Source organism: Mobula hypostoma, chromosome 13, assembly GCF_963921235.1.
Source record: "Mobula hypostoma chromosome 13, sMobHyp1.1, whole genome shotgun sequence".
Taxonomy (NCBI): domain Eukaryota; kingdom Metazoa; phylum Chordata; class Chondrichthyes; order Myliobatiformes; family Myliobatidae; genus Mobula; species Mobula hypostoma.
This window is the reverse complement of record NC_086109.1, coordinates 94,589,718-94,603,159: the sequence shown is the minus strand read 5'-3', so window position 1 is coordinate 94,603,159 and position 13,442 is coordinate 94,589,718. Positions and strand designations below refer to the sequence as shown.

The following is a 13,442-nucleotide window of genomic DNA, read 5'->3' as shown; positions in this document are numbered from 1 at the left end:
TCACTCCTGTACGCCTCCTCATCACCAGCTGATCAACCTCACTCCTGTACGCCTCCTCATCACCAGCTGATCAACCTCACTCCTGTATGCCTGCTCGTCACCAGCTGATCAATCTCACTCCTGTACGCCTCCTCATCACCAGCTGATCAACCTCACTCCTGTACGCCTCCTCATCTCCAGCTGATCAACCTCACTCCTGTACGCCTCCTCATCACAGCTGATCAACCTCACTCCTGTACGCCTCCTCATCACCAGCTGATCAACCTCACTCCTGTACGCCTCCTCATCACAGCTGATCAACCTCACTCCTGTACGCCTCCTCATCTCCAGCTGATCAACCTCACTCCTGTACGCCTCCTCATCACCAGCTGATCAACCTCACTCCTGTACGCCTCCGCATCACAGCTGATCAACCTCACTCCTGTACGCCTCATCACCAGCTGATCTATCTCACTCCTGTACGCCTCCTCATCACCAGCTGATCAACCTCACTCCTGTACGCCTCCTGGTCACCACCTGAGATCCTGCCGAGGAGATGCAGCAGTGAGGAGATGTTACTTCCAATCCACACAGACTGGGGTCTCCTGGTGAGGAAGGCAAGGATCCAGTTGCAGAAGGCGGTAAAGAGGCCCAGGTTTTGGAGCTTTTCGATCAGAGCTCTAGGAATGATTGTGTCGAACGCTGAGGAGTAATCAATAAACAGCAGCCTGACACAGGTAATACTATTGTCCATGTGATGCAAGGCCAACTGGAGAGCCAGTGAGATTACATTAGCTGTCGATCTATTGTAGGCAAATTAGAGCGGTTTCAGCTCCCTGCTTAGGCAGGAGTTGATTCTATCCCTGACCTACCTCTCCAAGCATTTCATCACAGTACATGTGAGTTCCACTGGGTGATAGTTGATGAGCCAACTCAACCAGGTTCTTGAACCAGTGTACATAGCATCACCCACCTCAACTCCGAACTGATTCCACAACTGGTGGACACTTTGAAAGACTCACGTTCTCAGTATTACTGATTTACTTTTTTTCCCCATTTCCACAGTTTGTCTTCATTTGCCAGTTTGTCAGTCCAAGTGTGTAGTTTTACATCGATTCTATTGTATTTCTTTGTTCTACTGTGAATGGCTGCAAGAAAATGAACCTCAGGATAGTACATGGTACTTTGATAATAAATCTACTTTGAACTTTTGTACACGAGTCACTGAACTGAACTCTGCCACCCATCAATCCAGAGCAACAATGGATAACAATGGTGCTCGGTGCTCGGAGTCGGAGGGCTGGTCGGAGGCTCGAAGTTTTCGAACGGACTCAGAGTCCGCTGCGGTCGGGTGCTTCCAAGGGTGCTGCATCGGCAAGTTTGCGGCGCTTGGAGGTTCATGACAGGGAGAGTTTCTCCCTTCTGCTGCTGCGTGAGATGATGGGGCTATTGAGACTTTGAGACTTTTTTTTACTGTGCCCATGGTCTGCTCTTTATCAAATTACGGTATTGCTTTGCACTGTTGTAACGGTATGTTATAATTATGTGGTTTTGTCAGTTTTAGTCTTGGTTTGTCCTGTGTTTTTCTTGTGATATCATTCTGGAGGAACGTTGTATCATTTTTTAATGCATGCATTTCTAAATGACAATAAACGAGGACTGAGTGTCCTCATAATCTAATCTAATCTAATAACCGAAGGCCACACACAGGATTCTGGAGCAACGGAGGGAAGTGAACAGTCAATGTTTCGCGTTGAGACCCCGCACCTTGGCTGAAAGATGGACAGGAGACAGCCAGTGTAAAAATGGTGGAAGGAAGAGATGGGACAAGACCAGGCTCCTCCTCTGTAATTTCTTCTGCTCTCCAACACTAACTACATGCAGGGTGCAGCCCTCCCCCTCCCACCCACCTTCTTATTCTGGCTTCTGCCCCCTTCCTTTCCAGTCCTGATGAAGGGTCTTGGCCCGAAATATCGACTGTTTTCTCCCCCGGTTTATTTCATTAGGAGTTTGAGGAGGTTTGGTGTGTCACCAAAGACTAGCAAACTTCTACAGATATACCATGGAGAGCATTCTGACTGGTGGCATCATCGTCTGGTATGGAGGGGCCACAGCGCAGGATCGGAAAAAGCTGTGGGATGTTGCAAACTCAGCCCGCTCCATCATGGGCACTGGCCTCCCAGCGTCGAGGACACCTTCAAAAGGCAAAGCCTCAAAAAGGTGGCATGATCATGAAGGATCTTCAGTATCCCAGGACAAGCTCTCTTCTCATTGCTACAATCTGGAAGGAGGTACAAGCGCCTGAAGACACAAACTCAATGATTCAGGAACAGCTTCTTCCCCTCTGCCATCGGATTTCTGAATGGACAATGAACCCATGAATACTACCTCACTATCTTTGCACTACTGATTTAATTTTCACATATATCCATTACTGTAATTTGTAGTCCATTTCACGTATTGCACTGTAGCAGTAGTGCGATCACTCGAGTCGAGTATGATGCTCTCCTATGGGGTTGTCTATTGGTGGGTCCTCAGGTGTAACAGACAATCCTGCCCCCTTCGCCACTTGCTGACCACCGCGGTACTTAACCCAGGACATTAGGGTGGATTCCTTTCACGGAGAACATCTGTGCATGACTTAATTTAACGTGGGGAGACTGATGCATGGGCACACACTGCACAGACCTTGACAGATCAGTGGCATGGAGTAGAAGACGACTGGGGACGCTTCACTGCTGCAACCTTCCTCCACCTTCACTGCTGTTGTGATGTGACACTGTCTTCTGTCGGCCCCATCGCAGAGGTCTTGGTTGGATCACTGTTCGTCTGGAACTTCCCTCTTGACATTACCTGGCTGGGGTAAGACTGCACTGTTCTGCTGCTGCAAAACAGTAAATTTCACGGCACATATCAGTACACCTGATTCTATCAGACCCGCTGAATTCCTCAATCAATTCATACGTGTTGCACAGGCATTAGTCAGACCACACTCGGGAGTATTGTGAGCAGCTCTGGACCTCTTATCAAAGAGATGTGCTGGCATTGGAGAGGGTCCTCCAGGAGGTACCTGAGAATGATTCTGATAATGAAAGGGTTAACATGTTAGTTGCATTTAATGGCTCTGGGCCTGTACCTGCCAGAATTTACAAGAACGAGGGGGGAATCTCAGTGAAACAAATCGAATATTGAAAGGCTTAGATAGAGTAGATGTGGACAGGATGTTTCCTAAAGTGGGGGAGTATTCGACCAGAGGGCACAGCTTCAGAATAGAGGGATGTCCATTTAGAATAAAGACGAGGAGGAATTTCTTTTAGCCAGAGGTGGTGAATCTGTGGAATTTATTGCCACGGATGGCTGTGGAAGTCAGGTCATCGGGTATATTTAAAGTGGAGGTTGAGAAGTTCTTGATCAGTCAAGGCATCAAAGCTTACAGAGAGAAGACAGGAGAATGGGGTTGAGAGGGACAATAAAATCAGGCAGGATGGAATAGTGGAGCAGACTTGGCCTAATTCTGCTCCCATGTCTTGTCGTCTCATTTCCAGAATCCATAGGACTGCTTGTGTTTGTGAGCTATATTAGAAAACTTCTTTTTAACCCTCGAGGCAGTGAAAAGCACAATGTAAATACACACACTTTCTTTGTTAAAGGCTCCACATCGTATAGCTCACTAACAGCTCAAGGCCTCTCACATCTAATGAAACTGTTTGGAGTCCAAAATGTCTGTGTGGCTTGGGATGATTTATAACTACTTCCAATAATCTCTAGCCTAGAGCACAACTCTTTATCTACTTCAAGATGAAAACTTTCCCCACTGCTTGCTAAAGCCTTGTCTTTAGACGTAGAAAAAATTCTCCTCCCTGCGCCCAGTGAAACCAGAGCAACACCACATCCAGAGCAACGCACACAAAATGCTGGCGGAAGTCAGGAGGTCAGGCAGCGTCTCTGGAAGGGAATAAACAGTCCACATTTCAGGCTGAGACCCTTCGTCAGGACTGGAAAGGAAGGGGGCAGAAGCCGGAGTAAGGCGGAGGAAGAAGGAGTACAACAAGCTGGCAGGTGATATGCCAGACCAGGTGAGGGGTTTCATCTATGGCTTTGAAACCACATATTCTGTAACCTTTTGAGGGCACAAATCTTTTTTTAAGAAGTGTTTAAAGTCCCTACAAATACCAGCATGATGAATCCCAGATTTCAGAGGCGGGATGCGGAAGAGCGGATACGTACATTTGATAAATTGTCCTGGTGATCCAGCAGAGCATGTCAACGCTGGCACACAGCAAGCTCCAACATTGTCGGTAACAATGAATCTTCTCCCCATAACTTATGACACCCTTAGTAATAAAGAATCTATAAAACCTCCGCTTTAAATATAACCAGTAACTGTCACAGACAGCCATCCACGGCAATGAATTCCAGATTCAACTCAGGCCAAAGAAATTCCTCATCTGTTCGAAAGGGATCTCTTCCGATTCCGAGGCACTGCCCTCAGATCCAAGGCTCACCCACCAATGGGCACATCTCTCCACGTCCAGTATCTAGGCCTTTCACCCACAGCCACCGCTCCCAATCGTAGCTCATTCCTCATTCTCACAAACTTGAGTGAAGAAGTTCCCCCTCAGGTTCCCTTTGGATCATGGGTTCCCAACCTAGGTTCCGCGGCATAAAGAAGTTTGGGAACCCCTGCTTTAGGTATTTACTTCTGTAACTAAATCCTTTATGTATGGCACTGTACTGCTGCCAGAAGACAACAAAATTTCACCACATACATCAATGATAACAAACCTGACTCTGACTCTGAAGTGGCCGATCAACACTACACATTTACTGCCCAACCGGTGAGGGGTCAGTAAAGAGGAGAGGGCAAACCTCCAGACCAGTCTCCTCGAGTTCCAAATCAAAATGAAAGACTCCTCTGAATTCAAGTTTAGGCTGTGGCACATCAGTGACTCCTGCAGCAGCTTCACAACGAGACTGCCTCCTCGAGTAGCGCTATTAAAACAACACACGGCTTCCGACGGAATTCATGGGATCAGTGATCCACATAAAGCACTTGACATTGAGATAACATCTCGGGAGAATTGGCTTAACTGCTTAGGCGATGGCTGAGCGAAAGTCAGAGACTCGGGGAGGGGGGAGCCTGACAGATTATTCAGCTGATTGCTTTCTCATTCGCAGGAAGTTCACCTCATCCATCCGTACGCCTCTCACTTGATGTGATATTCCTTCCTGGTACCATGGGGCTGACAGGGAGAAGGGTGGGGTGGGAGCCAGGGAGCAGGAAGAGTTAATGAAGGCTCATGAGTAACTGAAGTTGGCGGGTCTGGAGGTCAAGGGCCAAAGGTCAGCTCGTCCACAGGTCAGAGACCCGATGTCCGGGCTTGGGTTTGGACCTTGGAGACCCAATGTCTGAACACGGAGAGTGCAAACCTGGAGGGCTGGAAGCCCAGAGGCAGCCTCTCCCGGGGTTGGAGGCGTGTCTGTGCCTGTGTGAGTGCCTGCAGCATTCTGCATGTGTTACTTGGTTTTCCAGCATTGGCAGGCTCTCGTGTTTATGTTGCTGTTGTTTTGTTCCACTGTCGCTGCTTTGTGTCGTTCTGCAGAGCACTGTGGACGTGCTACGTTGGTGCCAGGATGTGTGGTGACACTTGCTGGCTGCCTCCAGCGCACCCTTGGGTATCGCTTGGGAACACAAACGACGCATTTCACTGCACGTTTCAATGCACAAGTAATAAATGTGAATTTAATCCAACAATCCAAATGATTATAATTACATAGAGGGCATTCTGCTCAGCATTGAAGGACAACTGAATGTGACAATCAGAAATGAGCCCTCTCACACAAAAAAAACCCCAGAGAACGTTCCGGAAAAGCAAACTGAAATGCCAAAGGAAGACAGCCGTGAAACAGCAGAGATTACTTTCAGGTAAGTGCACTGACTCGTAGCCAGGACGGCTGCTCTCCTGCCTTGGTACAGAGGGACATGTGTTGGTTTCAACACTAGCAAACCATCCACCGTGAACACATCTTGCCAGTTGTGGCTCCGAAGGTCCTTCGGTAGGTCCTATGCCCGCTGAAGCACGAGTATCTGGGTTGGCGGCCCAGAGGAGTACCGGCAGAGGGCTGCACAGCTGGAGACAGGGATGAGATGCCATCTGTCGAAAATATGCTGGTTATCTTACCACTACCAGACCAGCAGTCAGAGTTTGGGACCATCGATTGAGAGATAAAAAGGGGTCACAGTAGCATAGTGTCATTACTGCGCCAGTGACCCGGGTTCAATTCCCACCACTGCCTGAAAGCGGTTAGTTACGGGGAGAACACATGATGTAGATTTCCTCCAGATGCCGTGGTTTCCTCCCACATTCCAAAGGCATGCGGGTTAGTAGGCTGATTAGCCACATGGGTGTAATTGGACAACACTGGCTCGTTGGGCCGGAAAGGCCAGTCCCAACGTTGTATCTCTTCAACGACTTCGAGGGAAGAGTTCAGTGGCCCGGCTGGTCTCCCAGCTTTGACCTCCCCAGTCAGTGCAGCTGCCAGAGTTGTTAAGTGGCTATTGTTTGCATCAATTGGCCACTTCCAAGGATTGTCTCATCCACAGCAGATAATACAATGGACAGTGGTTATCAGCATTCACTGATGACAGTTTAGTCATTCATGTAAGCAGAGCATAAAAGCACACACAGATAAAGTGATGAGCACAATGTAGCAGATGGATTTTGACACACACAGCTGTGAAATCATCTCTGCTCGGTGGCCACTTTATTAGGTACACCTGCTCATTAATGCAAATATCTAATCAGCCAATCATGTGGCAGCAGCTCAGCCCACAAGAGCATATAGACATGGTCAAGAGGTTCAGTTGTTGTTCAGACCAAACATCAGAACTGGAAAGAAATGAGATCCAAGTCACAATGAGCATGGAAAAATTGTTGATGTCAGATGGGGTGGTTTGTGTATCTGAGAAACTGCTGATCTCCTGGGATTTTCACACACAACATCCAGTCAGTGGCAGTTCTGGGGGTGGAAATGCCTTAATGAGAGAGGTCAGAGGAGAATGACGACCGGACTGCTGGTTCAAGCTGACATGGAGGTGATAGTAACTCAAATAATCACCAGTTACAACAGTGGTGCACAGAAGAGCATCTCTGAACGCACGACACATTGAACCTTGAAGTGGATGGGCTACAGCAGCAGAAGATCATGAACGTACACTCAGTGGCCACTTTATTAGGTACTGGAGACATCTAACTGTCTAAAAATCCAAACCCTACCTAGACGGTTAAAAGATAAAATCTGGAATCTGAAGTAAATGAAAAGTCACAGCACAGAAAGAAAACTAGAAAGACTAGATTTATTTGCCACACATACAATCAAAAGAGTGAAATGCATAATTTGCATCAACGGCACAGTCCGAGGATGTGCTGGGAGAAGCCCATGAGGGTCACCACACTTCAGGCGTCAACACAGCCCGCCCACAACTTACTAACCCTAACCTGAATGTGGGAGGAAACCAGAGCACCCGGAGGAAACCTACACGGTCACCGGGAGAATGTACAAACTCGGTGGCTGGAATGGAACCCCAAATGCTGGGGCCGTGAAGCGTTACGCCAACAGCTACGCCGCCGTGCCGCCCTTCGGCCCATCTATTCTGTGCTGGCCATCACGCAGCCAGTTACATGAACCTCATTTTATTCACCCCCCCCACTCTTGCCACTCACCTACACCCCAGAGACAACTTACAGAGGCCCAAGAGACCAAACAGTTGGATAGAATATTTTGCAGTTACCCTCAAGCAGTAGTATCCGTTGAATGCCGGGGTAGTTTCCTTCCCTCTCCACGACCATCTATGCAACTTCATGCAGCTCTTGACTGCACCTCCTCAGCCTCAACTGTACATACCATCCTCCCCGCAACCTCCAACACCTCCAGCCCGCCCTTTGTACCTGTCACCCTTCCTCTATTACGTCCACCTGCTACACCTGCCACCTCCTGCACCCTCCCCAGTCACACCCCTCCAGGATGTCAGAGTTCCTCCAGTCCTGGCCTCTGTAACGCCCAGCACAGGTCGTCAGCTAGCAAGGCCTTAGACTCAGTCAGGGACTTCCTTCAGTAACCCTCCCTGCTTCCTTAAAACTCACCTCAGTGATCAGGCTAACAGTCATCTACTGTCTGCATCATTAATCCAGGGACAAGTTCAAATGAGCCCTGATGAAAGGTCTCAGCCCCAGTCTGAAACAGAAAATGTTTACTTTTCTCCTTAGATGCTGCCTGACCTGCTGAGGTCCTCCAGCATTTTGTGTTGCTTCAAATGTGGAATTTAGGTTCTCGATCTAGTCCTTTCTCTCCCCATTGCTACAGCCTGACCTGCTACCCCATCAAGTAGGCTCAATGGGCCGAATGGCCTAATTCTTGCTCCCATGTTGACATTACCTCTATTGGTCAGGTCTGACCATGGATGTTACATCTCAGCTGTCCAGGTGATACGCAAGGCAGGGCAGTATGACACGAAGAACAAGCTACTGCCCAAGTAATAGACTCTTCCCTCTCCACACAGCCGATGAACCCAAAGGAACAGCAAGGACCAATAAAGTCTGGAACCAGTGGCGTCGCAGGAGTTGCCAGTCAGCACTGAACTCAAGATAAGACTGCCTTAGGGACTCCAGCTCCAGACACTTCCTCTGCGTTGTACTTCCAAACCCTCCCCATGAGTGGGTACAGCCGCGAGACAGCCGAGGTTTAAGATCAGAGTTTTCCTTCTCCGGAATAAGTGACTGATTTAAGACACCAGTAATCCACCTTTCCCCCTCTCCTGACAGTAGAGACACTTACTCCGGTTTTAGTAGCTAAGTCACAAGCAAAGATCAGGAGCTGGACTTGGCTGTCAGAGGCTATCTGAGACACATATCATTGGCAGCATTTCACACACCCCCACCCCCAGCTATGACAACTGCACACACTTATACACACACCTTTGTTTGCACTCACAAACACCTCAACATTCTCTTTTTAAAACACTCTTTATTTGTAATTCGTAATGTTACGTCTTTGCACTGCTACTGCAGAACAACAAATTTCACATCTAAGAAAGCGATAATAAATCTAATACAATACATTTAGTAAATCTAGTACCCAGAAGATACAAACTACCAGCTGTTCGTACTGACCCATCTCTCATTGATATTCTTCAGGGAAGGAATTCGCCTGTCTATGACGTCAGACCATCAAGGTGATTGTGAGTAATTTTTTTTAAAATCCAGATGCTGTAAATTTGAAATGAACAAGAAAACACTGGAAAGAGCAACATCACAGCACAGCACCTCGAGTCTCAAAACGTGGACAAGACCAAGGGCGTGGACTCTGGACCTTAGGAACGTGCAGGCTCACCACTCACTCCTCACAGCAGATACACGGCTCCTCCTCCATGGAGGGTCAGGAGCACCACATTTCTGAGTGTGGACAATCCGACCTGGTCACTCAACGCCACCTCTTTGGTCAAGAAAGTACAGCAGCCTCTCTACTTCCTGAGGATATCCACCTCGCACTCCCCCCACCCCCCAACCCCCACCATTCTAACCAATTTTTACAGGAGCACCATCGAGAGTATCCTGACCAGCTATGGGAATTGCAAGACATCTGACTACAAGTCCCTACAAAGGACTGGGGTCATCGGGGCCTCTCTTCCACCCATCTTGAGAGATTTATCAAGAGCGCTGTGTATGCAGGACCCTTAATGATCCCTCTCATCAGTCCAATAATCTCTTTGATCCCCTACCATCAGGCAGGAGGTACGGTAGCATTAGGACAAGGACCGTTAGGATGGAAAACAGCTCTTCCCCCCCCCCCCAGGCCGTGAGATACTGAACTCCCTGCCACCACCCAGGCCTCACCAGGTATGAAGCACCAGCAGTGTTATACTGTTTATTTATTTTAAACTTGCGTCTTATTATTTGTTAATTTATTTGTGGTAATATTACTTTACATGTGTGAGTTACACACATTGTTGTGTACCCAGGTTCAATTGGCAGTTTTCATGAATGACAATAAACTTGAACTTGAGAGGAGAAACAGGAATTAATGTTCCAGTCCAGAACTGGTGAAAGGTCATTTGGCCTGAAACGTTGAGGAAGTACAGGAGCCTGAAGACTCCGCAACGTTTTGGGAACAGCTTCTTCCCCTCTGCCTCTCAAAGTCCAAGCCTAGGTCCCCAGGGTGAGAGGTGGAAACAGGTGAGGCCAGCCAACAGGTGAAGCTGTATAGGCCAATCCCCCCCTGTACCATCCGCGTTTATTAAATCCAACCATACCATCGACTTCAGAGGACGACAGAGACGGGAGATCAGTGATGACGATGCTCCACTTAGCAGCTAATGGACTCGCGTTCTCCCCCTCCGCCATCAGACCTCTGAACACTGCCCCATTAACGTAAACTAACAGTGCAAAAGAGAAGTAAAGTATCTTTCTACGTCTTGCACTGTACTGCTGCAAATATCATGCCACACGTAGCCGATAACAAACCTGATTCTGACTCTCTCCACAGACGCTGCCCGACCCGCTGCCTGGTTCCAGAATTTTCGGGGTATCGTGTTGACACCACCCCCCTCGCTGTGGGGGTGAATGATGAATTTTCGCCACGCCAGATTCCCGCGCCCCGTGAGTGACTAAACACATTTTGAAACAAGGAAGCAGCTGTTTCAATGTTTCCTCGTGTTAGTCTTCGCTTCGAGGCACCCGAGGACGTTTGACCGGGGCTGTAAGGCGGTGACACTGGGGGTAGCTAACGGGACCGTACACCCAGCAGCCCTGTCATCACCTCCCCGCTGCCGGTGGCAGCGATCAACCACAGCTCGGTGAGGCCGTGCCAACCCGGGCCAGGGGCAACGCGGAAGGCGACGGCTGCGAACCAGCGGAGCCACCACTGGCGACAAAGCAAAGCTCCTTCCACCAAAGTTAGCTTGCAGTTTGCACAGAGAAACGGGCTCGGATGGGGAGCCGGAGCGGAGGACCCAGTACATTCACACACCTACAGTGCTAAATCCGGCATCTCCACCAGTAAACGCTATTGCATTAAACCCACTTCAATTAAGCCGACCAAGGAAACCTCAATTAATAAACCTTGTCTTATCCTCTGTAAAATCGAGGTCACTTGACATACTGTATGAAGCCCGGATTCCTGACTCAGAACTGCTTTGCCCCGTTGGTCATACTTTGACCCCAATCCCAACACCTCCCCCCCCCGCCCCATCGCGTCCTTCGCACCGGCGGGACGGGACCCCTTCCAACAGCCCCCGACCTGCGGGACAGAGCGAGAGCGAGAGGCACCGGCCATCCCCCGTAGGCTACGCCAGGTCCGGGCGACTGGCGATCCAGCGCCGGAGTAGCAACACTCGCCGTCTCGTTGGCAGCCTTCACTGGAGGGGGGGCCGGGGACACTGGAACGAGAGCCTCCAGTTGAACCGAGAAGTTATAATGCACGTTTCCACCAGCGCAGCCAGGCTTGGAGGTGACCTGTGTCTCATTCACACACAGGACGGGTGGCAGCTCAGGAGAACGGGAATACCCACACACAATAACACAAGGCAACAATTACCCGCCGATGAGATGACCGGCGCACTTTATTTGTCTACCTGCACTGCACCCTCTAACTGTAATTCTATACCCCGTTGTGCCACCTCGGTGACACGGTAACAAAAGCCTTCCACTGTCTCCCGGTGCGTGTGACAGAAATCACCAATTACACAACGCAGCGGCAGCCACGGTCACGCCCGCAGGTTCCGACACCGGGGGTCCCACTGACACGACGGCGCCCACTGACCTGGATGGTGCAAGGGTACTCGGAATCGTCCAGCAGCCGAACGGTGCAGTCGAACTCCCGCTCCAGGTTCCTGACGCTGCCGCTCCTCAGCCGGCTCAGCATCTTCGGCGGCGGCGGCGGCGGCCGGGGAAGGGCAGCCTGGCGTCGTGCTGATCTCGCTGCTCGCTGCTCGCTGCCCTCAGCCGGGAGGGGAAGGAGGGCGGGCGGCTACAGGCTGCCGGGTGCCGCGGTGTGGCGATTCCCCAAACGCCGGCGCTGCCCGCTCATCGCCGCGGCCGCCTCAACCAAAGTATCCGCCGCCACAAAAGTATCCGACAGCCCTGCGAGGGGGCGGGGCCTCCCCGCCTCTGACCGGCGGCCTTCCCCTCCAATCGGCGCCGGCCTCTGTCAGAGTGGCGTCGGCTTCCCCCAATGGCTGCTGGAGGGGCGGGGCGGTGTCGAGGATAAGCCAATAGATGGCCCATGGGGGCGGGTCGCGCTGTGAACCGGCCGGGGCAAAGGGAGGGCGCTCATTGATCGCGGGCGGGATTGGAGGCAAACTTGTGCAAGCCATTTTTAAATAGATTATTGTTTGCAATGCAAAAAATAATAAAGCCACCTGCCAAGAATTTAACTCAGCCTTTGCCTTATTTTGCATTGCACATTTTGGTCCGCAAAGCTCTGCATTTTCCATTGTGCCTGCTGCATAATAAGGGCTCCGGCAGCCACCGGGTTAATCGGTTCCCTCCGTGTCTGCAGCGCCTCTGCACAGCTCCTGGTTGCCGTCGTGCATAAATCTGACTTTATTACCGAGCAGGTCGGCTGAGGGGGAGCGGGGCAAGGTTTCCCGGAGCAGTTTCGAGGGGAAAGGGTGTTACAATAAAGGAGCGTACGCCCACCCGAGCAGATCATAGACGAGCAGCGAATGCAAAGTGACAAAGCGATCCACCGGTCAAAACGCCACCACACAGCAGAATACATAGAAGCGGCGGCAAAGCCTTTCGGCCCTTGTCTGCCTGCTCTGCCATTCAGTAAGATACCGGCTCATGTCATACGCCGGTACCACTCATCCGCCATAACCACAACACTGAGCTATCAAGATCAGAGATTAGCTTTATTTGTCACATGTACATTGAACCATACAGTGGGATGCGTAGTTTGCGTGAACAGCTAACACCGTCCGAGGATGCGCTGGGGCAGCCCGCAGGGTCACCACGCTTCCCGGGCCAACACAGCATGCCCACAACTTCCTACCCCGAACTCGTACGTGGGCACCGAGAACCCGGATAACAGCCACGGGGTCACGGGGAGAGCGCACAAACTTCTCACAGACTGCTCGGGGATTTGAACCTGCGGTGCAGATCGCCGGTGCCCCAAAGCGCTGCACGAATGGCCCTGCTACCTTGCCGTCCTCGTACAGTGCTGATGGAGGCCCTTTGGCCCAGTGAGCTCATGCCAACCCAGTACCCACTCAGCTAGTCCCAGTCCCCTGCGTCCGTCCCACTCCCTCCAAGCCTCTCCCTTGCACATTACCGGTCCAATGCTTCGATAATGGTACTACAGTATTGTACCTGCCCTTAATATCCTTTACTAACCCAAGTCTTTATCTCGGTCTCAATATAGTCAGTAACTGAGAAAAGGATCACAAGGAGGGTCATAGACTCAGC

General features: G+C 50.5%; 1 protein-coding gene across 3 annotated transcripts in view; it reads right to left on the bottom strand.

Annotated features, from left to right (window-relative positions):
* LOC134355799 (FERM domain-containing protein 5) overlaps positions 1 to 12,128 on the bottom strand; it is a 183,399-nt gene extending 171,271 nt beyond the window's left edge. For 2 of the 3 annotated variants that reach the window (XM_063066225.1, XM_063066226.1), the window contains exon 1: positions 11,797 to 12,128. In XM_063066225.1, coding sequence (XP_062922295.1) covers positions 11,797 to 11,898 — 102 coding nt within the window. In that variant the 5' untranslated portion in view covers positions 11,899 to 12,128. The remainder of the gene's footprint in view (positions 1 to 11,796) is intronic. The other variant, XM_063066227.1, reaches the window with a different exon arrangement.
* Between the last annotated feature and the right edge of the window lie 1,314 nt (positions 12,129 to 13,442).